Raw genomic sequence first — 21,043 nt, 5'->3', positions numbered from 1 at the left:
CAAAAATATTGGTAGTTGATTTAAACAAACCACCAGGAGCGATATCTAGCCTCATATGCCCTTCACAGTTCAGCTTATCATAAAACTTTGCAGAGATAAGTACAAACTATGTTAAAGCAGTTTTCAATTGAGTATCGAAAGTAAATCTGGAATTGCCTTGATTTTGCTTTACTACATACACTCTGTGATTGGTTTAAAAAACCCACACCAGCTATCAACCAATCAGAAGCAAAACCTAAACCAATCACAACTTGGTCATGTGAGTTTTAATTTTCCATACTTGACACCAATTATGTGTATTTGCTTCCAACCTCCTTTTTTTGGCTTCAGTGTGTGAAGACTGTCTGAGGGTTATTCGAAGAGACTTTAGTTTCTGCAAGAGATAACATCGAACTAAATGAGTAACTTCAATTAACTACAAGGAAGGTTGTTGGTGTTCAACACACATTTAGATTACTGTAATATGTTGTCAGTATACAGTTGCTTCAATTTATGCTTGATATTTCTGTTTAGGATAAGTACCCCAGTATTCACTTACATTGTGACCCCTTTGATTCCTCCTAGAATTTAGTCAGTCATATCAAGAATGGATAAACTTAACAGAATAGCTGAGTTAAGTTAAAGGTTAGAAAGACACTATGGAAGTAAAGTGTCTTGCCCAAGAACACACAATACAACACACTGGTCCAGGCCAATGCTCAAACCCAAACCACCTGATCCACAGTCCAATGTGCTAGCTATTAGGCCACCAAATATTATGGTGATAATTATAAAAAATTAATCTATACTTACTCTCTAATATGACAGGATCATCCTCTTTGAAAGCTGATGTTGCTCTGACACCTCTTTCAATTTCTTGCGTAACCTCAAGGTTGGTGTCATCAATAAAACTGAAAGGAAAATGAAGTTAAGCTTTTCAGTACTTGGGTTGATGTATACTGTAACTCAAAATTAATAGAAACACTTAGGACAGATATTGTTCAGTAGCACAGCATGAAAATGTAGATTTACGCCAAATTAAAGTTGCGTAAATCTGCGTAAAGATGGTTAACAAACTTTACATCAACTTTACATTGTTGGTAAAAGTCTGTAAAGGAAGATTTACGCAACACGACGTACAGCCCACGTAAAGCTAGCGTAAAATCGGTGGGTCAAATTTACGCTTATTTACTCAAAACGTAAAGTTGGCGTAAACTCGCACTTTACTCAACTAAATGTAAAGCAGTTGTAAAGTTTGCGGAAAGTTGATGGGTCAAATTTACGCTTTTTTACCAGGGATGTAAAGGTGATGTAATGCACACTTTACTAACCGAACGTTTAAATACGCTTTTGTAAAGGTAACATTAAGATGGTCAGAATCATGCATGCTCCTTTACGCCGTTTACCTAAAGTTTGTGTAAAGGCACACTTTGTGTAAAGGAACGTTAAGATGTCTGAACTTATCTCTGTACCCTCTTACCCTCGGACCCCCTGCAGCCTTGCACAGAAGTGGGAAAAGGTATAAATAAATGTAACACTTTTCTCTGAAAGAAATATTTATTTGGACTGCCCACTGGGCCAACTTCTTTACCAATTGGATATTTGACAATTAGTCCTCAAAATCGAGTCGATTAGAAGAAGTTAAAGATCATCTAAAAAAATAACCGCCTCCCGGTTAGCTTTAACCGCCTCCCGGTTAGCTCAATGGATAGAGCGCTGGACTGTTGTGCGGGAGGTCGAGGGTTCGAGCCCCGGCCGGACCAACACTCAGGGTCTTAAAATAATTGAGAAGAATTTGCTACCTTTCTATAACATCAAGAAATGGTTAGATATTCTAGTCTTCTCGGATAGGGACGAATAAATGGAGGTCCCGTCTCCTGCAGGGTTGGGGTAGGAGACGTTAATTTCCCACACACGAGATTACTGTGTGATGGATGTCCTCCCCTGGGGTGGGATGGTTGGGATATTGGGCGCACTTAATTTGGAGCCTCGCTCTGTTGTGCGACCCTCACCATACTCTGGTGAAAGTGATTAAAAAATAATGATTCCTCGTGAACATTGCATGGTAGGATTAAGCGGCATATTAAGTAATTATTATATAGACAACCCTGAATGTTGAGAGCCAAAGATACATTCTCTCGGAGAAACACTCTTGCCTACAAAAGCATATACAAGATTTACTTGCCAGTGGGATACTTATGATAATCTACTGGTTTGAAATGAGCTGATGGCCCAGTAATGAAGAACCAATCAGAGCCCAAAATTGCTCATATCTAGAGGCTGTCTATGGAACAACAGAGAAGAGAGTGTTTTTCTTGCTCTCATTATAAAGGGTTGTTTATATAACAATCAAAACAGTAATTACAATTACAACTCATAGCCTATAAAGCAATCCTATGTTTCAATTAACCTTACAGTTTGAAAATGCCTCCTTGCCTCAAGCCTTCTTTAAAGTATTTGTTCCTAAAAGCTAAATGTGAAACTATTTTGTCATTGATTTCGTTTAATTTCTAAACCTGAACACAGCGAACAGTTTTATGAGATTGCTGGCACTGTTGTAGAGAATATGCAAACTTTCAAGGTTATATTATTAACAAGGCCTTACGTGTATCTGTTTTCTCTCTATTTTTGGGTTTATACTTCATGCAAACTGATGTAACTGATTTGCATTGCTAATCAATAGCTGCAATGTTTTTCTCTTAAAGTACATTGGGTGACCAAAATGTAGGTACTGTAGGTCCTGCTAAGACACCATCTTGGTCAGACAAAACAAATTGTGGTCAGATATCACCGAAAAAGGTTGAAAACTATATTTTCTTAAATTATCAAGCTATTACTTCCTTGCTTTGGTTTGCATTTTTATCACTGGTACCTATAATTATTATTTTAACAGTAAAATGTATCATTTCACTGTTATGAGGGTCTGTGTTATCACTGTTCCATCATAGCACTAATTGAGTGGAAACCAAATTCAAACACTACAATTTTATTTTGTTACCCAAAATATGAGTTTGATTACAAAAAATGACAGGCAAAAGAAAATGAGTACAACAATAATAAATAAAGGAAGCTAGGCAAATAAAGGAAACCATAACAAATTCTTACAGAAATTCCACCAGATTAATAAAATACAAAGAAATAAATAATAATTATCTTCACGTTAAGAGGGGACATTTTGTGTATTCTGAGCTTGTGTAGAGCTTGTACAGCTTGTGTATAATCTGTGAACTGTATTTAATTTGTTGAGAAATTTTACTGTAATGACTCTCAAAAAATTTGAACAAAAATAAGCAACTCACTACTTTTTCACAGGCATTATCAAATGCTACCTTTCAGGTAGCTAATGTCGTTGCGTGACTTACAAAACCCTTGAGTTAATAAGATTGTCCCAGCACAGAGTAAGATTTAGTAATTTACTCAAGGCAGATTTTCTTCATCCTTACTGTAAAATGCATTACGAAAAAAAAAAAATTTCCCGGACATCATGTCCAACCACAATTGAGAATTTGTTGGACAAAACCAAATTTTGGTCACCCAATGTCCAAATCTTATTTGCAGCCCTGTTATTACATGAGCAATAAATTAGCAGTGAAGAGATACAACTGCACATGAGAAGATTAACAAACACACAATAATCATGAAAGCAAATACTGCACATAAGAAGAGGCATGCTTTACATATCTATTGTTCACTATTGTTATAACTGACAAAAACCAGACCATGCATCATGTTCTGCATGAGATAATTAACCATTCAGGTTTTTTCAGTTCTTGTCATTTCTGCACAAAAGCTACTTGCTGAAGACTCAGTGTTCTCCCTACATGTGCATGCAACAACTTAATGGGAGATTATACGTTTAGCCCAGATATTCAAGTTAGCTTGCACACCGGGGAGACTGTAACAACAATCGCGAGCTTTGCCTCGCTTGTGTTTGGAATAATAATATTACAAAACTTAGGTATTACAAAACTTACATGTACAATGTAAGAGTTTGCACCAGTGATTACAAATTAGCTTTGTTACAGAAGTGTGTGCTTTACATGTTTGAGTTAAATTCAAAATAACAATATAGGTATAACATTGGAAATCTACCTCATCAGAGTTATTTCCCTCCTTATCATCATTCATTGCACCGAGAAAGTCTACGTCGTCACCCAAATCAAATGAATCCTCACAATCATCAACTTGGGTAGAACCTGTTAAACAAAAGTAATGAAACATCTCCAAATTTTGTAGAAACCTAAGCCCGATGACATTACAACCACTTGACATTTGCTTTAAATCCTTTTTCATTTCAACCCAACACATTTCCATTTGCCTTTTTCAATTTGCCTGACAGAAAAAAAATATGTGCACACAGCAACAATAACCAAGAAGACTAGGTGGGAATACTGTTGTAATCTTTTAAAATCTATTTTGCTTACTGTTAGGTCAGGAGTCCTATTGTTTCATATATATCAACTGCCTAGCAGCCAATGTTGACATATAGCTTAGAAAACCATGACCAAGTTTGATTACACGAAACGTGACTCTTCAGTCTATGGCTTATTAAGAACTGTGCACTCCCTTCCTCTGGTCAGGTCAATTTGTTAGCCTGGCATTCTGCATGGGCTTTGAAATGTGTCCATGGCAGATCCCAGCAGCAACATTATCACTAATTCTGGATGGCTAGTTTTCTTCGTTTCAGAGCTTTGTAGTGTACGCTATGGAGATGAATTTAGGGGGTACTAAACCCTGTGCTGGGATTACGTGGAGGAACTGGGGCAGCTAGCATGCTTATGTCTTTTTTTTTCTTCACTTAGAGCAGCCGTCAGTCTAGCATTTACTTTCTTAGTATCTTGTTATGTTTTATGACCAGTCTTGAATAGTTATAAGCCGCTACATACCTCGATTAAATATAGCTGTCTCAGAATCCTCGTCACCTGAAGAATCAGATAGTCCGGTTCTCCGTGGAACTCAGGATCATACTTTCCTCTCTTTGCTTCTTGTTCAACATTTTCAGCGTCATCTTTTATAGTCGTTCAACGTTCACTGTGCAAATGATAATGAGCTTTACGATGTTTCCAGAAAGCTGCTCTCGATAAGTATTCATTGCAATGGCCACACCATAGTCTAGATTGTTTTTTCAAGCGAGACTGACTCCTCGAAGGCATCTTGCAAACCGAAATTTTGTTATTTGCGCCGAACGTAGGTAACAAACAGGACAACACTGCGCATGTCAACTTTCTTTTTGACCGAGAAGATACTGGGTTAGAGTAAACCACTTCAGCCAATCACCTACCGTTTTTGTGGAAGAAAGCCAATCAGTACATCTCGTCTACTGGCGGGAACACGGCGGGCCCTTTTGCCGTCTTGATTAAAGGCCATTTCATTGTGATGTTTCCGATTGTGAGCGTCCTTTTTTCAGTTCATTTATCCTTTTTGCTTCGTGATCGTTAACGTTCTTCATCCGCAAAATGGAAGATCAATACGTTGTTTTGCTAGAGAGGGTTATCGCTGAAAACGTGTGTCTTCGAGAGGAGCTGGAAGCGCGCGACAACGAGCAGAAATGCATCCTCGCAGAACTCGGTGCAAAAATAGAGAGCTCTTCAAATTCAGGACAAGAGCGAGCAAGCAGGAAAAGAAAAAGGAAGACCCCTGTCCCTCAGCAGTGTCGTGTAAGTATATTTTTATCTTGGTTTCCTGTTAGCCATGATCGCTTAGTTTGTTCTGTTCAAAAATTCGGCCTGTTCATAAATTTCGTGCCCTCCACGATCCGTGAGGTAGCAGATGACCACGTGCTCAGTATGGCCCACAGGCAGTCCAAGCTCACTACTAGAAATGCAGACGTGACTCTTGGTTTGAGTGGTATAGTGTTACAAACGGTTATTTATAAAGGTTTGTATGGGATGTAATTGGTTTGCCTTAAAAGAGAGTAAAAATGTCAAGTGTATTACTGCTTTCTTTTAGCAGTGGAACACCAAAATAGCGCTAACTCGCCGAAAACTCTTCAAAATGGCCTGAAACGCTGGTAATCAACAAAGAATACAACAAGGCAATAAGGTAAGTCAATTTTATTTCAAAACATGACATTTTTTTTCGCTTTTAAGGCAAACCGACTACATCCCATACAAACCTTTATAAATAACCGTTTGTAAAACTATACCACTCAAACCAAGAGTCACGTCTGCATTTCTAGTAGTGAGCTTTGGCCGCCTGTGTATGGCGGAGATATTTCAGGAATTTGATGCAATCTGTTGTAAAAAAAAACTTGTGCCATCTGTGGTGTGAAGACGTTTCCCGACATTGCCTGGTCTCAATGAGAGAGTGGTGGTGTTTATTCATTTACTTTTTTTTTTGGGGGGGGGGGGGGGGGATGATTTACATAGTAAGTAAATAAGTGTATTACTTCACCAGAAGTTGCTCCCAACTTCACAGAATATAACACATTTGTTGTTTTTATATTTGATATACCATACAGTTTATCATTTTCATGTAATTGTGTGTTTTGACCACAAAGTCATGGACAGTTCTCAATTCGAGAGCAGGGGGATGAGAGCTTTCATTTCCTCCCAATGTCCTCTTTGCAGCCAACAAAGAATGCTGTAGCTACATGTACTGTCTGGGAGTTCCTGTTTTTGGAAAAGGGCTAGATCGCTTCAGGATACCAACATCAACATTTTGCTTCTTTCATGTTTCTTTTCTTGCAATGCTTCAGGTGTCTATCATTCCAAAGGTGATGGACTTGCAATAATTATCTGCTTGCTGTTTTCAATGCTGATGCCACAACAAGGCATAATCTTTGATTGGGGAGGTCAACAAATTTTGCCATGAACATGTACTTGGTGCATGATCATGTGCATGTCAAAGTTTCAAATTAGATCACTCTAATTGCACATCTACACGTACACTGTAAATTGTATGAGAAACTGGAATGGAAATACATGAAGAGCTGCACATTTACCATAGATCCATTTTTAATTTGTTGTTGTTTGTTTTTCCAGGTATCTGAGGTAATTACCACGAATTTTACTGCTTTCTGTTCTTTCTGTCTGATGATTATAGCAAGACTTCAGAAACATGTACAAAGTCCTTATGCAGAATGAAGCTTTTGAGGGCTTTAAGTTGGATGAGTGGTAAAGGCTGTTTCTTTGATAGTAGAGTTATTTCCTGGTTCCCTGTTGTTTGTTGGTTTGTTTGTTTGTACGATTTTTTCTGTATGTTTGTTTGTCTGTTTTACGCAGTGAGAAATTGAATTTTAGCAAATATACATGTAGGACAACACAATTTCCATATGGCACATTACAGGAAAGATAGTGACACGTCCCCTGCTATACATAAATATTGCATGTTTGCTCCACAATCCCTGTGGGTGTAAAGGGGCATTGTCATGAGGATTTTGCTGTTTTAGGTCAAATCTGTCCTGAAATCATTACTTCAAGGCTTTACTCGTAAACAAAATGCTTCTGTAAAGCTATGACGAAGATATCAAATGCATTTTATCAGAGAATGCTAACCATAATAAATTTCTTGAGGGTTTTTTGAAGATATAGCATCAAAGTTTGAAAAAATTGGTCAATTTTTTCAAGTTTCAATCAATTTCCATCCTTGTCATCCATAGTGATAGGTGACAGGAAACAGTTTCAGAACCTTCAAATAGTCTTTAATAACAAAACCAGACCATTAGTTTTGGAATTCAATTGATGGAAAGGCACCTTCCAGCTTTTTATATAGTTGCCAAATAGCGTGACAATGCCCCTTTAAAAGCCCAGAAATTAAAGAGCATGTTTAAATGTTTTACCTAGTGCAAAGTCTTGTGGGGAAATAAATATTTTGACTACAAGTATTAGACAAGGACACTACACTGTAGGACACTAGGGCACTAAGATCAAGCAATGCACGTATTGTGTATGTATTTGGCTCAGTTGCTAGAGCATAAAAGCAATGTACAGAAAGTGGTGCACTGGACTCCAGTTGGAATATCAGATTTTTCTTTGCTTTGCAGTCCATGCTTGGACAAACTGAGCATGACATTCCCATTAGAAATGACTCAGTAAATGTATGTATAATTTTAAATAATGGATGCGCATTAAACTTTTGGCCTTGCAAAAAGTTCCTCTTGACCAAACTTAACATTGAATTTCTTTTATATATTTTTTTTTTTTGTAAAAACTTTTAATAGCTCTTAATCAGAAACCAATGAAAAAGTCACAAAAACAGTTATGGATGCAATTGTGGCTGACCACATGGGAACTGAAAAGTGTCCCTGGTCTGTAGCTGAGATGAAAGATATGAACAAGTTATTTGCAGGATTACAAAGAGGGCTTTTAAAGTCTGCCCTTTGACCAGAATTTGCCCACACATCCAGAGATTGTACATTCTGCTTTCAGTATTTTATTGTGGGTTACTGGTATATTAGTTATTCTCCAGCCTCCAAATGGAGGCTGGAGAATAACCAAATATGATACTTGTTCGCAGACATCTGTTCCAAGAAGTGAACAGTTTTCCAAGAGCATACAGCGTAGCTTGAGGAAAACTGTGAACTTTGTGGTACAAATAATGTCCAAGGACATATATCTGAGCATTTTTTCATGCCAAATGGAGGTTGTTGAGTTTATTACCCTTCTTTAATATTTCTGCATTTTACATGTGCAGTATCACTCAAATATTTCCCAAGTTTCACTGCACATGGAATATTCAGTCACATGACACATTTACATTTAAACCAATCACACATCAGCAAAAACATTTGATGGATTATTAAAACAATAGTTATTACTGTTGAGTGAATGAAACTTTTTAATTCTCCCATTACACTGTACTGATGGTGTAACATTTTCTCCTAAGGTGCTGGAGCCACATATTTGAAAAGTCTACATGATGCTTCAATGAGAGCAAAAAAAGGGAAGCAAGAGGCTCACAAGAATCTCTGTCGGAAGCAAGGGAGAGTGAGAGATGTAAGTTTCTGTTGTAATATGCCGTAATTACCTTTTCAGTACAATCTCTGTAAACTTATGAATGTTAGGCTAACACCCGTTAACTCCTGTTGTTAGGCATTTCTTGAGTTTTAAACGTGGCTCAAAATTAACTCTGGCAAGGTTGCAAAATGTGAGTTATTTCTAGTTAGAGAATGTCTGCAAGTAAAATTTTTGCCTTTCAAAACTGTAACTCCTGAGAATTTGTGAACATTAATATCTATTAATAAGCTATTCTTAGATACATGAATATGATACATATAATACTATTTTATAAATTGAATTGGATTTGTCAATTGTCAGGTGGCTCAAAACAGTTTCCAGCCCTTAGATTTGGATGGGTTATTATGACCACTCTCCATCACTTGATACTACAATCATGGTACATGTATAAGAATACTGCCCAATCATTGGTGACCACATTGTTATTTTTGTGACACAATAAGTTACCATAGCAACCTCCTAAAAAACACCCTTAATTTGATAAGCATGATAAGATGCAACTTTCGACAAAGTTAAAAGAAATTCTGTGGACAGGGTTCACAGCCACCACAAATTTTTTTGAAAATTTAAGGTTCCTGTGAACCTGACCTTAATTGTAGCATCAAGTGAGAAAGAATGTTTATAGAAACCCATCAAAATCTAAGTGTCCGAAACTGCGTTGAGCCATCTTTAATGATCACACCTGCAAATATTTTTATTAGCTTAGTAATCTTATAGCGGTAATCAACCAGTAAAAGATTAAAATTTCAATGATTTGGCTCTCTGTTAGATGAATAAAATCTACTTCTGTTGATTTTTGAGCTTTTTCTTTGATTTCTTAGAAAATCCAGAGGAGACTTCAAACCCAAAAGGCCATGCCTTGGTCAGGGGAGAAGAAAGCTTTGGTGGAGCAGGCTGTTGGAAGTTCCCATTACACCAGCTCTGATGAGTCAGACTTTTCAGATGATGAAAGTGGACAACCCAAACTTTCTGGGTATCTTGTCAAAAAATTGCCTTGGGAAAGGTCAGCATTGACAAAAGTAAAAAAAGCTATTGATGATGCGCATATTAAAAGCCTAAATGTGCGAGCAAGAGTGAACATGGTGGCAAGGCGATTTCATTCAATGCCATCTACAAAGCCCCGACCTATTGATGGTCTGGAATGGGCAGTGAGGCCTGAAGACCCAGCAACATTTACTAGCCCCACTTTCAGCCCTCCAACACCTACAATATCACCTCACAGTATCCCGTCCTCAGCAACAAGGACTTCATTTCATGGCATCCGCCCTCCAACACCTTCAACTCCATCTGACAGCATCCCACCCTCCACAACAGGAGGTTCATCTTGCAGCATCCTCACTCAAATCAACGAAAGACACTGTGCGTAGGCCCTTAAAAAGAGCTGCCAGTTCTCCAGAGTACTAAGTTTATTGAACATTAATGGCATTGACTACAATGAGCACCCTTGAGTTTATTCTGGGAGAACCCCAAAGTTGCAAAGTTTGGTCAATTTCAGGAAGACAGCAGTACACCAGTTTCAATTTTTACAAGTAAATGACTCACATAGTTTTGTTTCAAGTGCACAAGTTTATCTTTTTATTGTTACAGTAAGAAATATTTGAAAAGAAAGCTCACTAATCAAAAAAGGACAGTGCGCTTAGGCGACTTTGCAGTGAGTTGACACTTGCCATGTTTACTAAGTTTATTTAATATTAAATTATTACGGAAATTGTACTTTGTCATGTTTTGTGATACTGTTAAGAAATGTTAGAAAAGAAAGCCCGAAATCCAAAAAAGTACAGAACCTGTAGGCCACTACAGCGACTTAGATGAGAGCGATTAAAACAGTAATTATTGTAGTATCTATCAATTGAAATAAGAAAACGGTTTACAATTTTTGTTTCCCTCTGTTCTATTTTGAAGATACTGGAAGAAGGTTTATGACTTTTATACATAGATGTATATAGATATTTTTAAGATATTTTTTTGACATGACAAGAGGTTCACAATTTCGTCTTTTTAAGATAATATTACAGTATTTAGTAACCCAGAAGCTCTTGCGAGCAGATTTCTTAAAAAAATAAATCATTTTGAAGAAGTAACATGTGTCGCTTTAATAAGCATATCATTGGGATTAAACTGTCTTTGCGCCAGGTGTAAAATTAGCGTAAGGAAGTACCGTGTCTTTACTATCGCTTTACACGCAACTTTAAGCGTAAAGTTGACATTACACTATCTTTACGCTAAATTTAAAGGCGGCTTAAAGAGTCTCATTACCGCAACTTCAATAGCCATATTTATTTTACTCAACAAAATTAATTGGTCAACTTCAGTCCAAACTTTTTACTCAACAAAAACAATTATTCAACTTCTACCATGCATAGTTATTTAATGATATACCTTCTATTATGACTTAGTGTTCGAAAGTTCCCGGACATTCAAAATATCGTCATTCAACAAAATTCCCCGCCCCTACCCCCGAACTACCCCCAAACATGAAACCCATTCCTTCCAATATGAAGATTATGGTTCATTTCTTTTTCCTGTTTACCTTTGAGGCGCCATGGATGATTTGTTGCAACTGCGGGCCTCTTTTTTTCCCTTGTGAAAAGAAGACGAAGAAGAAGGAACCGGGGTGGCTGTGGCGGGAAAAGATGGAACGATGCCCGGGGCGATAGAATTTGTCATCTCTCAGCTCGCAGATCTTGCTGAACTTGCTATAAGGTCGCGCGTTCTCATTAACAACGAGGTATTACTTCCCGATCGTTGAAGAGCGATCTCATTTCGAACACATTCTCTCACAATTTGTGTCAGTTCTTCCCTAATATAACATCACGCCCTGATCCGTCTTCCGACGCCATCTCTATTCATGGGCGTTAATGGTCGGGGCACTGGATCCGCAATACAGCGTATTCAACTGGGGACTGGACGGGGATTTTGTTGAATGACGATATTTTGAATGTCCGGGAAATTTCGAACACTTAGTCATAATAGAAGGTATGTCATTAAATAACTATGCATGGTAAAAGTTGAATAATTGTTTTTGTTGAGTAAAAAGTTTGGACTGAAGTTGAACAATTAATTTTGTTGATTTAAATAAATAGAGCTATTGAAGTTGAATAAATATTGTTGTTGAATGAAAATAATTTAGGTTGAATATGAAAAGAAAATGCGTCTCGTTGAACATAAATATAAAATGTTGAATATAACTGTAAACTGTTGAATAAAAATATATTTTGTTGAGCACAAATATTAGTTGTTGAATTTTGCAACATTTGGCTAACCATAATATCCCGCCGATTATGCTAATGTCCTAGAATTCTACGCATGCACATCCGAAAATTTGCATATTTTTGTTTACGGAGTGCAGCGGCAGATGTCACCGTAATTCTCGTCAATTCTCGTAAGTAAGTAAGTAAGTAATTTTATTTAGTAAGTAATTTTATTTAGTAAGTAATTTTATTTAGTAAGTAATTTTATTTAGTAAGTAATTTTATTTAGTAAGTAATTTTATTTAGTAAGTAATTTTATTTAGTAAGTAATTTTATTTAGTAAGTAATTTTATTTAGTAAGTAATTTTATTTAGTAAGTAATTTTATTTAGTAAGTAATTTTATTTAACCACATATCGCATATGAGCGATAGCTCGTTTAAATGCAAATGTGGAAACCCACCCATCCCACCCCAGGGGACGACATCCACCAAACAGTAATCTCGTGCGTGGGAAATTAACGTCTCCTACCCCTAACCCTGCAGGAGACGGGACCTCCATTTATTCGTCCCTATCCGAGAAGACTAGAATATCTAACCATTTCTTGATCGATGTTATAGAAAAGGTAGCATATTCTTCTCAATTATATTATTTTAAGACCTTGAGTGTTGGTCCGGCCGGGGCTTGAACCCTCGACCTCCCACACAACAGTCCAGCGCTCTATCCACTGAAAATGGGGAAGAGGTATTACTGCAGTCACTCTGATGACTTTGTCAGTCAAGGCACGTGATAGAGACACCTCAAACAAATTGCAGAGAGAAAGGAAATTGCCTCTGAAAGTGACAATAGTGCTAGCGACGTCCAGAGAGATTCTGAAGTAAACTTCTTGGAATCCCACGATAGTTTTGCAGATTTAGCCCTGTCCCTTTCCCTTGTTCTATCTTTATTTACTGATTTACTTTTAACACAATGACATTTCTCTTCTTTTCGACAGTCTAATGTGGAAAATTGGCTTGGGTTTTTACTAATAGAAAACTAACAGTACCGCAGAAGTTGACAGTTAGTTCAGGCAACCGTATGGCTTACACTGGTCAAGTTACACAATTCCTTGTGCGAGTCTCTACCAAAATCACACTTTTGATCCAGACAAAAAATACCCAAATCTGAGTGATCTCCCTAGCCACAAAGTAGGGAAAGTGAAAAGATCATACAAGGGGGGACCAGGGCCTCGGAAAGTGCCTTGGTAATTGGCCTTTTTTTAAATTTGTTTTCTTGAAGATTGACTTTTCTGAAGAAAAATGCCACGAAAAATCCTTAAAAGAGCATTTCTGAACCTCTAGATTTCAAAATTTTCTGAGGGGCATGCCCCCAGACCCCCCTAGCGGCTCGCGCCTTCGGCGCTCGAAAATTGCCTCGTCTTGTCCTGAAGTCTAGCTACAGCCTTGGGGACGCGAGTGAAAAAACGTTGCTGTGGGTTGAAATAGGGTTCGTTAGCCAAAATAGACACATTTGTCTATTTTGGCTAATATTTGTCCTTGAATGAAAAATGGCTTCATATTCAAACAGTATTTGTCTTGCATTTATCAGGGACAAACATGATAACGTATTTGTCCCACATTTGACGTCTTTGCGACCAGGACATATGTAACATCAGATTTGTCTCGCATTTCACCAAGAGCCAAATGTGGTCAAATCCATTATTTCATCCCGTGTAAGGTATCTAAATCACAGGGGTAAACATGTCTTCTATAGCTAGAAGAATTAAGAAATCAACTTTATGACACTAAAGATATATTATAATATCGTAGCGCCCTGGCTTAAATACCACCGGGACCTTCCAAAGCTAGAAATCAACCAAGTCGTGGGAACGAAGATCAGATTAAAAGGACAGGTAAAAATGCAGATATGTCAACTATGATTTCATATTTCATTTATTTCTTTTGCATCAATGTCCGTTTGCTTCGCTTTCAACTGCGATTTAAACACATGCGGGATATGAAAAACTTAGAAGAGTCTTTTGTAGAGGATTCTACGCTTCCCATGTCCATTGTAAGATATTCGGACGATACAGACGAACAATTAGAGACCCTCAACTCCCTGATTCTAGAAAGACACGCCCCGTTAAAAAGGGTACGTGTTGCTAGGCCACCAACGCCTTGGATGAAATGTCCCAACATTAAAGACCTACAAAAGGAGAGAGACACTGCCAGATAGGAGGCCCACAACACCCCTTCTGATGCAAAGTGGGACTATTTTCGTTCAGTAAGGAACAAACTGAAAGCTGCTATCCGAACTGCCAATAAAGCTTCTATTGAGAAAGCGCTCTACTCAAACATGTCAAGTGAATTATGGAAGGTAATCCACAGAATTCTTAAGCCTAGCCCAAAGCTTTTGCGCTTCGACCCTGACGAGGTGAATGGTCACTTCCCGTCTACAGCGCAATTTATAAGCAATATTTATACAGGCAGGTCCAATTCAGCTAAGGAACAAAGAACTCTTAACATAAATGCGACCTCCTACGTTGAGCTGACTGAACTGATCGAAAGTCTCCCCGATTATTCGGATGACCATACTCGATTCTACATTTTTCCTGTTACTAGAGAAGAGATATTCAAAGCGATTAAAAGCTTAAGGTCCGATTGTTCCACAGGAGCTGATCAGATTCCAACTACATTCATGAAGCTAGTGGCTGACCACTCGGCGGGCCTCCTTACCAGGATCACTAATGGTTGTATAACTGAAGCATACTTCCCAAAGCTTTAAAAGATCGTCAGAGTGTCGCCCTTACCCAAGGTGGACAACCCAACGACCAATGACGGACTAGGACCAATCTCGATATTACCGGTGTTGTCTAAGGTGTTCGAAAGGTTGGTCGGCTGGTAGATGTCGGATTTCGCAAATAGCACCTCTCTTCTTCATGATAACATTTCCAGTTTCCGTAAAGGGCACTCTACCACTACTGACCTTCTTGGAATAATAGATGATGTAAAGCGCACTATGTAAAGGAAAGAGGTGACCTTGATGGTTCTCGCCGATTTTTCTACGGCTTTTGATACGGTTTGTTTCAAAAGGACGATAAAGAAATTCTGCAAACTCAGCTTCTCCAAAATCTATTTAGTCAGTTTGAATTGTATTTCGCTCTACACTCATGTGTATTGAGCACTTTCTAGCAGCATTTACGACAATTTCCCACAATCGAAATGGCTCCTTAGTTATTTATCTCGTCGAACACAACTCGTACAAATTGATGACACTAAATCACACCTCAAGTTGTCACAGCTTGGAATACCTCACGGAAGGATCCTTGGGCCGATGATCTTCAATTTGTATGTATCAAATCTCCGAGACAACCTGGATCTATCTACATCTTGTTCTCAATACCCTGACGACACATCTCGCTACACCCACTGTGTAGAAAGGGAATTGGAATCAACGACGTGCGATTTAAACGAATCCCTTACCAAACTTGGACCATGGTCTAAGGATTCTAACCTTTCCTTGAACCCCAATAAGACCAAATTCAAGGTTACTCCACCCAGCAAATGTCATCTCACCACAAATTAACAGATCGCGCACTTAATCGCACTGTCGGAGACAACTTTCTTGAGCGAGTCGAATCTACAAAGTTGCTCGGGGTTAACATCCACAGTAACCTCAAATAGGACGACCATATCATTACAAGTATTCCTAATTTATAGCATTTTTAAAGTTTTTATTGTAATAACCCAATTTTATGTTTGTATAACAGATGTAGAGCCATTTTACCGATGGAAATACTCTTAATAAACTGTTATCCTCATCATCATCATTATTATTATTATTATTATTATTATTATTATTATTATCATTTATAGCTAGACATAATCAGAAGGTAATCCAGTAAGCCTTTACGTGGGGGCTTAAACTTGCGAAAGTCGCCGGCAGCCTCATTTCTTTCAACAATGCTTAAAAGTAAAAATAGGACCGAGGAAACTTGCTGGGCTCCCCCTCCCGTGGGGGGGGGGGGGGGGGCCTCTTACCTCCTTAAAAAAACACTGATATGAATGTTACTCACAACTCTCATTTTCAAGTACAGTTGCCATTGGGTTTTGATACTTTTTACGCTTAGAATAGACTTGCTATAACTTAAATCGGAGCGGTTAGCATGGTTAAACAAAATAAACGTAGTCGTTCGTGGTTAATTTTGAAGATCATCGCTGGATGACGGTGAACAGAGCCCTTGGATCTGGATATGCGACCCTGGGCATGCGCACCAGGGTGGCATTTTGGTCTTTGTCACAGCCGAGGTACAGATTGTTGTTCCCCAGTGCCACGCTCTTAAAAAGTGTGTAGCTCCAGTAGTACTCCACTTTAAATATTGAATGATCTGTTGGAGTTGGAGTCTCCTGAAAACAACCATTCATTAGAATATTACATTATTTTCATTAGTAGGAGACAGCAACTGACCATTGAAGGATATGATAGAACAAAGACATTAGTAAAGTAACCTCTTGGTCAGAACTCTTAGCCCTCTGAATTGCTCGTAATGAGATCTGAAAGAAACTGGCTGTAATTAATTTTTTAATTGAACAGTATTAGGTAAATATTAATGCCATATCTCTGATGATGCTTTTTCAATATCATTTGCTTACTGGGAACTCATCACGTGGGTTACGAGGATTTGTGCGAGATTCTCCCACCGAAAAAATCCATCACCGTTTCGGAGATGGCGCTTCTAAGGCTCAGAGGATCTTTAGTATCTGGAACTGCAGTCATCAGTCAAGCCACAACGTTAATCATGATCTAACATAAGAAACGATGGCTATTATTTAAAGCTTTTTTCGAATTCTACATGGATGATCAGATTTCGTATTTGTTTATTCATTTATTTATCAAAATTTCGTTTGAGGAGGAAAGTTACTTACCACTGCAACGATGGGCTCTCCTTCACCCTGTGATGTAATGTACATTTTCGAGTGCCCATCAGTGAAATACAAATAGAATAAGTCATGACCAAAGTCTTCGGCTTGTACAACCGCTGGAAAAGAAACGTGACATACTATTAGTGGTTATTTCTTTCGGTCGACAGAGTCTTTGGCAACAGGTTCAAGAAAAAAATTGCCCACTAAAATTGTTTTCTTGAATTATTTATTCCTTCCTATTAACCATCCTTTTGATTTCTTCTTTTTTTTCTATTCTTTTTTTGCCTGTTTGTCAGTCTTTTTCTTGTTTTTACTTCCCTACTAGTCTATTTGTTGTTTTAATGTTCCATTTCTAGATTTTTCAGTTTTCATTGCTGCGCACTCCCGTTCGCTTTTTCACCTCCTGAGAAATCAGCTTAATCAATCTACTCTTTAGTGTATGTCAGTTAAGGCCAAAGAAAAATAGTCATATACACTCGCTATTTACAACACTCGGCCCCAGTCATTCAAAGGGTGGATAACTCCCACCATTGGGTAAATCTCTATCCGGTGAATAGCACAGTGGGTTTTTGATCAAGCTTATCCACTGCACGGCGACTTATCTGTTGGATGGCGTCATCCGACCTTCTAAGAACCTGAACTGGACTCAGGACTACTACCCCTAATGGTAAAAAAAATTGTATGTACTCACTGTGTGGGCTGTTACCAATGGTACCCTTTCCTGTTACAATGGGCATTGGATTCGATGGATCCATTTGAATTAAACCGTTACAGACTGGGTTCCAAAATTGGTAAAGTACAAACGGCTTGATGGGATGAGGCTTAAATTCAGGGGGTAAGGGTGTTGATACGGGATACCAAGTCATATGATAAACATCTGCACACAAAGACTCAACCTGGAGATGTCAAAGAGTTGTTATCATTAATACCAAAACCTAGAAAGATTGAACAGCAGTCTATTAGCTCCTCTGAGATTTTTTATGCAAATCCTGCGTTGGTAGCGATTAGTTATTTTGTTTCTTTGTTTGTTATTTTTCATCAGGAGACACGTTCCAAAGTTGTACATTTAACGAAACAATAATTATTGATGGCTGGCGTTAGTTGTTTCCTATGTGATTTCCAATTATTTTCTTGATTATGTCAGCTATTTTCCTCCTTATATGTATACTTATTGACTTCATGGGGTAGCCAAACGGGAAAATATCTGGCTCGAGGTCGTAAAGAACCAAATACGCTCTCAACTTCATGTCTTTGTTCATTATTTCTTGCCTTCTGCATAATGCATTCATTGCCGTACGTGTGCACTTTTTACGGCCACCTCGTACCGCCTTCGTATGCAACTGTTTACGCGAGTAGATGCTTCGGTGAATGAATCAAGTTAAAGAAACGTCAATTTCCGGCTAAGTTGAGATCTTCTGACATAATGTTGCTTCACAAGAACATCTCTTAAGGTTCCTACAAACAAACAGTATTTTATCTATGGATGACACTTTCCCACGAGTATTACTTTCTGGCAGTAGCCCATAAGCTCTTGTTTCTGGCTCTTCGGCCAAGCTGAGCTAAACTAAGGGCATTATTTTGAAAACTGTAAGCTGTAACAATTATAACGAGATGATGTTTATTTTCCGCTAGAAAGATTATCTATAGCCACACAATTTACCTCTTTAGAGCCGGAGTGCCATCATGGTGACGCAATGACTTGTTTCCGTAAAGAGTTCCTAGCGCCCTGGCACTCTGGAACACCCAAGACTTCCGTATGATAACCGCCATACTACTGTGAAAGTTTCAGACGAACTGTTGATCACATATAATGATACCAGATAAGCAGATTTGTTACAATGATCAGACGGTCTAATTCGCCTATAGGGCACTCCATGTATTTCTACAACAGACCTTTAATCACGTGCAACAAATAGTTTACAACGACTTGCAACAACTGTGTTGCGTTATCTATGAAGTGTTGTATATACCCAGTTATGTGAGAGAAAAAATAATAACGAAACTTTTGGAGGGTGATCAATGTTTATTTCCATCAGTGCACGAAAGTTTTGAAATTCAGAAAAGCAAATTTTACAAAACACATTTTGCCGTCCCAATTTTCCCGCTGGTTTTTTCCGGCTAGGATTTTTCCCAGAAACTAGTCAGGAATTCATCCCGCTTTTCGGCTACAACAGCCACGTGGTGAAAGCTTACACAAACTTACATTAATTTCTTTTGTTTAAGCAGGAAAAGGAGATTCATTACGGTTCACTGAGTTGATCCGCTTTGGCAACCTAGTTAAATCTGGCGAGCAAAAAAAAAAACTCACGACGAAAACAAGCTGACACTAGAAAAGCTGGAAGAGCACATTAAGGGGAAATTAGAGGTAAGTGTGATTCCCCTAGATCGCCATCTTTGACTAAGATTTATCTTTCAAAGGAAAACGGTGCAGACGTTACTGTCATGTATCTTCCTTTTTCTCTGTTCCTTATATAAACACAATGGACAAATCGGATAGAAATTATACCTGTGTTGAGTTAGCGCTCAGAAGAAGCGTCATTTTCTGCCTTTTTAGGCGAGTGGAGACAGATACAAGAAAAGGGGTGCGTGTCTTACTTTTCGCGCGCGTATCGCTCCTCGTTTCCGCCGTTAAATATTTTCCACGTAAGTCGATGAAACATAACAAGAAGGAAAGATTCTTCGCGCATGTACCTCAAAACTTTCTTTTCGAAAAAGTGTTTCACAAAGCTTCAATGTACAGGATCTGACGGAACTGATTCAGTAGGTTGCATAATGATCAAACGAGTTGCAAATCGGCATTAACTCTTTAAACCACAGGGTAAGCAGCATCTAAATTCTCCTTACAATATCACCCCTTTATTACACGACTCGGGCAGTCAGAGGGCCAATAACTAAAATCAACCAATCAAAATGCTCTATTGCCGGTCCAATATTCTCTAAGTATTGGACCGGGCACTGTCCCGAATGGTCCCGAATGATACCGCACTTGTGTCCCTTTGAACTTCAGTCGTATAATAAATCTCTTATTAACCAAGCTTGCTCGGGACCGTACTGGAAGAATATCGGCCCTCGGTCTTTTTTGTAAGGCGTGAGTAGTCCAGTGGTCAGTGCGCTGGACTCTAGGTCAGATGGCCCGGGTTCAAGTCCTGGCTGGGGCTTGACGTTGTGTCCTTAAGCAAGACGCTTCACTCACATTGCTTCGTCTTCTCGGATAGGACGTAAAGCCGGAGGTCCCGTCTCCTGCACCTATCAATTAGTTAATTTCGGCAAGGGACGTTAAAGAACCCACATCACGAGATTACTGTGATGTGGTCTGGCCTGTTTACTGGGAAGGGGGGGAGGGGGCATCTGTAAAAAATTTCTCCTTTATTAATTGTAAACTGCCGCCGGCAGTCTGGAAAAGTCCCCCGCACAGTGTTGTAAAGCGCATTAGAGCATTTACATGGAAATGCGCTATAGAAATTGATCTATATTATATATTATATTACGGACCTCGCTACGCTCGGTCCGTACTGTCAAGACCTCGGGCCGATATTCTCTCAGTACGGCCCTCGCGCTTGGTTAATAAGATATATGAATCACACATTAAGGTCACAGGAATAATGAAAATGATCAACAACTACAGAAAGTCTTGATTGATAAGCAAATTCTCCGTGTCAGCATCTTAGGAAATGTTAAGAGAACAGCATGGAGAATATGTATGTTGATGTTAGGGAGTAAAGCGTTAAACAGGCTTGTGTATGTGTGTATTTCCGCATGGTCATACCTTTTAAAAACCTCTCGCTCCTTTTTCACTTGCGTTTAAATCAAGTGAATCAGATATTTTCGTATCATTTTTTACGACTAATTTGCCCAAGAGATATTCTCGAAGTCATTGAATGTTTGCAAAACTTACTTGAGACTCTTGAACTCCAGATTTCCAAACACTCTCGACGACTGCTTTTAGTCAAAATAACAAAATGTTGATCACTTACATTAAATACTTTTCATTAGTGATTGATGGTCACGCTTCATGCA

General features: G+C 38.5%; 2 protein-coding genes and 1 long non-coding RNA gene across 11 annotated transcripts in view; 1 reads left to right on the top strand and 2 right to left on the bottom strand.

The window, feature by feature from the left end:
• The window catches only part of LOC111320866 (uncharacterized), a 5,384-nt gene extending 216 nt beyond the window's left edge, over positions 1-5,168 (bottom strand). Inside the window, exons 1-4 of one of the 2 annotated variants that reach the window (XR_015992194.1) lie at positions 4,866-5,168; positions 4,072-4,175; positions 793-890; positions 281-373 (exon numbers count right to left, since the gene is read on the bottom strand). This is a non-coding gene — a long non-coding RNA (uncharacterized LOC111320866). The remainder of the gene's footprint in view (positions 1-280; positions 374-792; positions 891-4,071; positions 4,176-4,865) is intronic. The other variant, XR_015992193.1, reaches the window with a different exon arrangement.
• A 329-nt stretch (positions 5,169-5,497) lies between these two features.
• LOC148722606 (uncharacterized) lies at positions 5,498-11,017 on the top strand. 7 transcript variants are annotated; one of them, XM_088735029.1, is made up of 5 exons: positions 5,501-5,636; positions 5,932-6,021; positions 7,024-7,094; positions 8,806-8,915; positions 9,758-11,017. In XM_088735029.1, the coding sequence occupies exons 3-5, from the start codon at positions 7,061-7,063 to the stop codon at positions 10,301-10,303; spliced, it is 690 nt and encodes a 229-aa protein (XP_088591155.1). In that variant the 5' UTR covers positions 5,501-5,636; positions 5,932-6,021; positions 7,024-7,060; the 3' UTR covers positions 10,304-11,017. The 7 variants fall into 7 exon arrangements, with proteins under 7 accessions (XP_088591156.1, XP_088591155.1, XP_088591152.1 ...); XM_088735026.1 differs by having other exon boundaries at positions 6,963-7,094; XM_088735027.1 differs by having other exon boundaries at positions 5,929-6,021.
• Positions 11,018-15,816: 4,799 nt separating this feature from the next.
• LOC111332662 (uncharacterized) lies at positions 15,817-21,035 on the bottom strand. 2 transcript variants are annotated; one of them, XM_088735036.1, is made up of 5 exons: positions 20,922-21,035; positions 18,687-18,820; positions 17,718-17,922; positions 17,030-17,142; positions 15,817-16,510 (listed from the first exon to the last, which is right to left on the bottom strand). In XM_088735036.1, the coding sequence occupies exons 3-5, from the start codon at positions 17,890-17,892 to the stop codon at positions 16,316-16,318; spliced, it is 483 nt and encodes a 160-aa protein (XP_088591162.1). In that variant the 5' UTR covers positions 17,893-17,922; positions 18,687-18,820; positions 20,922-21,035; the 3' UTR covers positions 15,817-16,315. The 2 variants fall into 2 exon arrangements, with proteins under 2 accessions (XP_088591162.1, XP_088591163.1); XM_088735037.1 differs by having other exon boundaries at positions 18,687-18,800; positions 20,922-20,998.
• Between the last annotated feature and the right edge of the window lie 8 nt (positions 21,036-21,043).

This window comes from Stylophora pistillata, chromosome 10 (genome assembly GCF_964205215.1).
Source record: "Stylophora pistillata chromosome 10, jaStyPist1.2, whole genome shotgun sequence".
Taxonomy (NCBI): domain Eukaryota; kingdom Metazoa; phylum Cnidaria; class Anthozoa; order Scleractinia; family Pocilloporidae; genus Stylophora; species Stylophora pistillata.
Note: the sequence above shows the minus strand (reverse complement) of the source record. Positions and strands in the feature narration are given on the sequence as shown.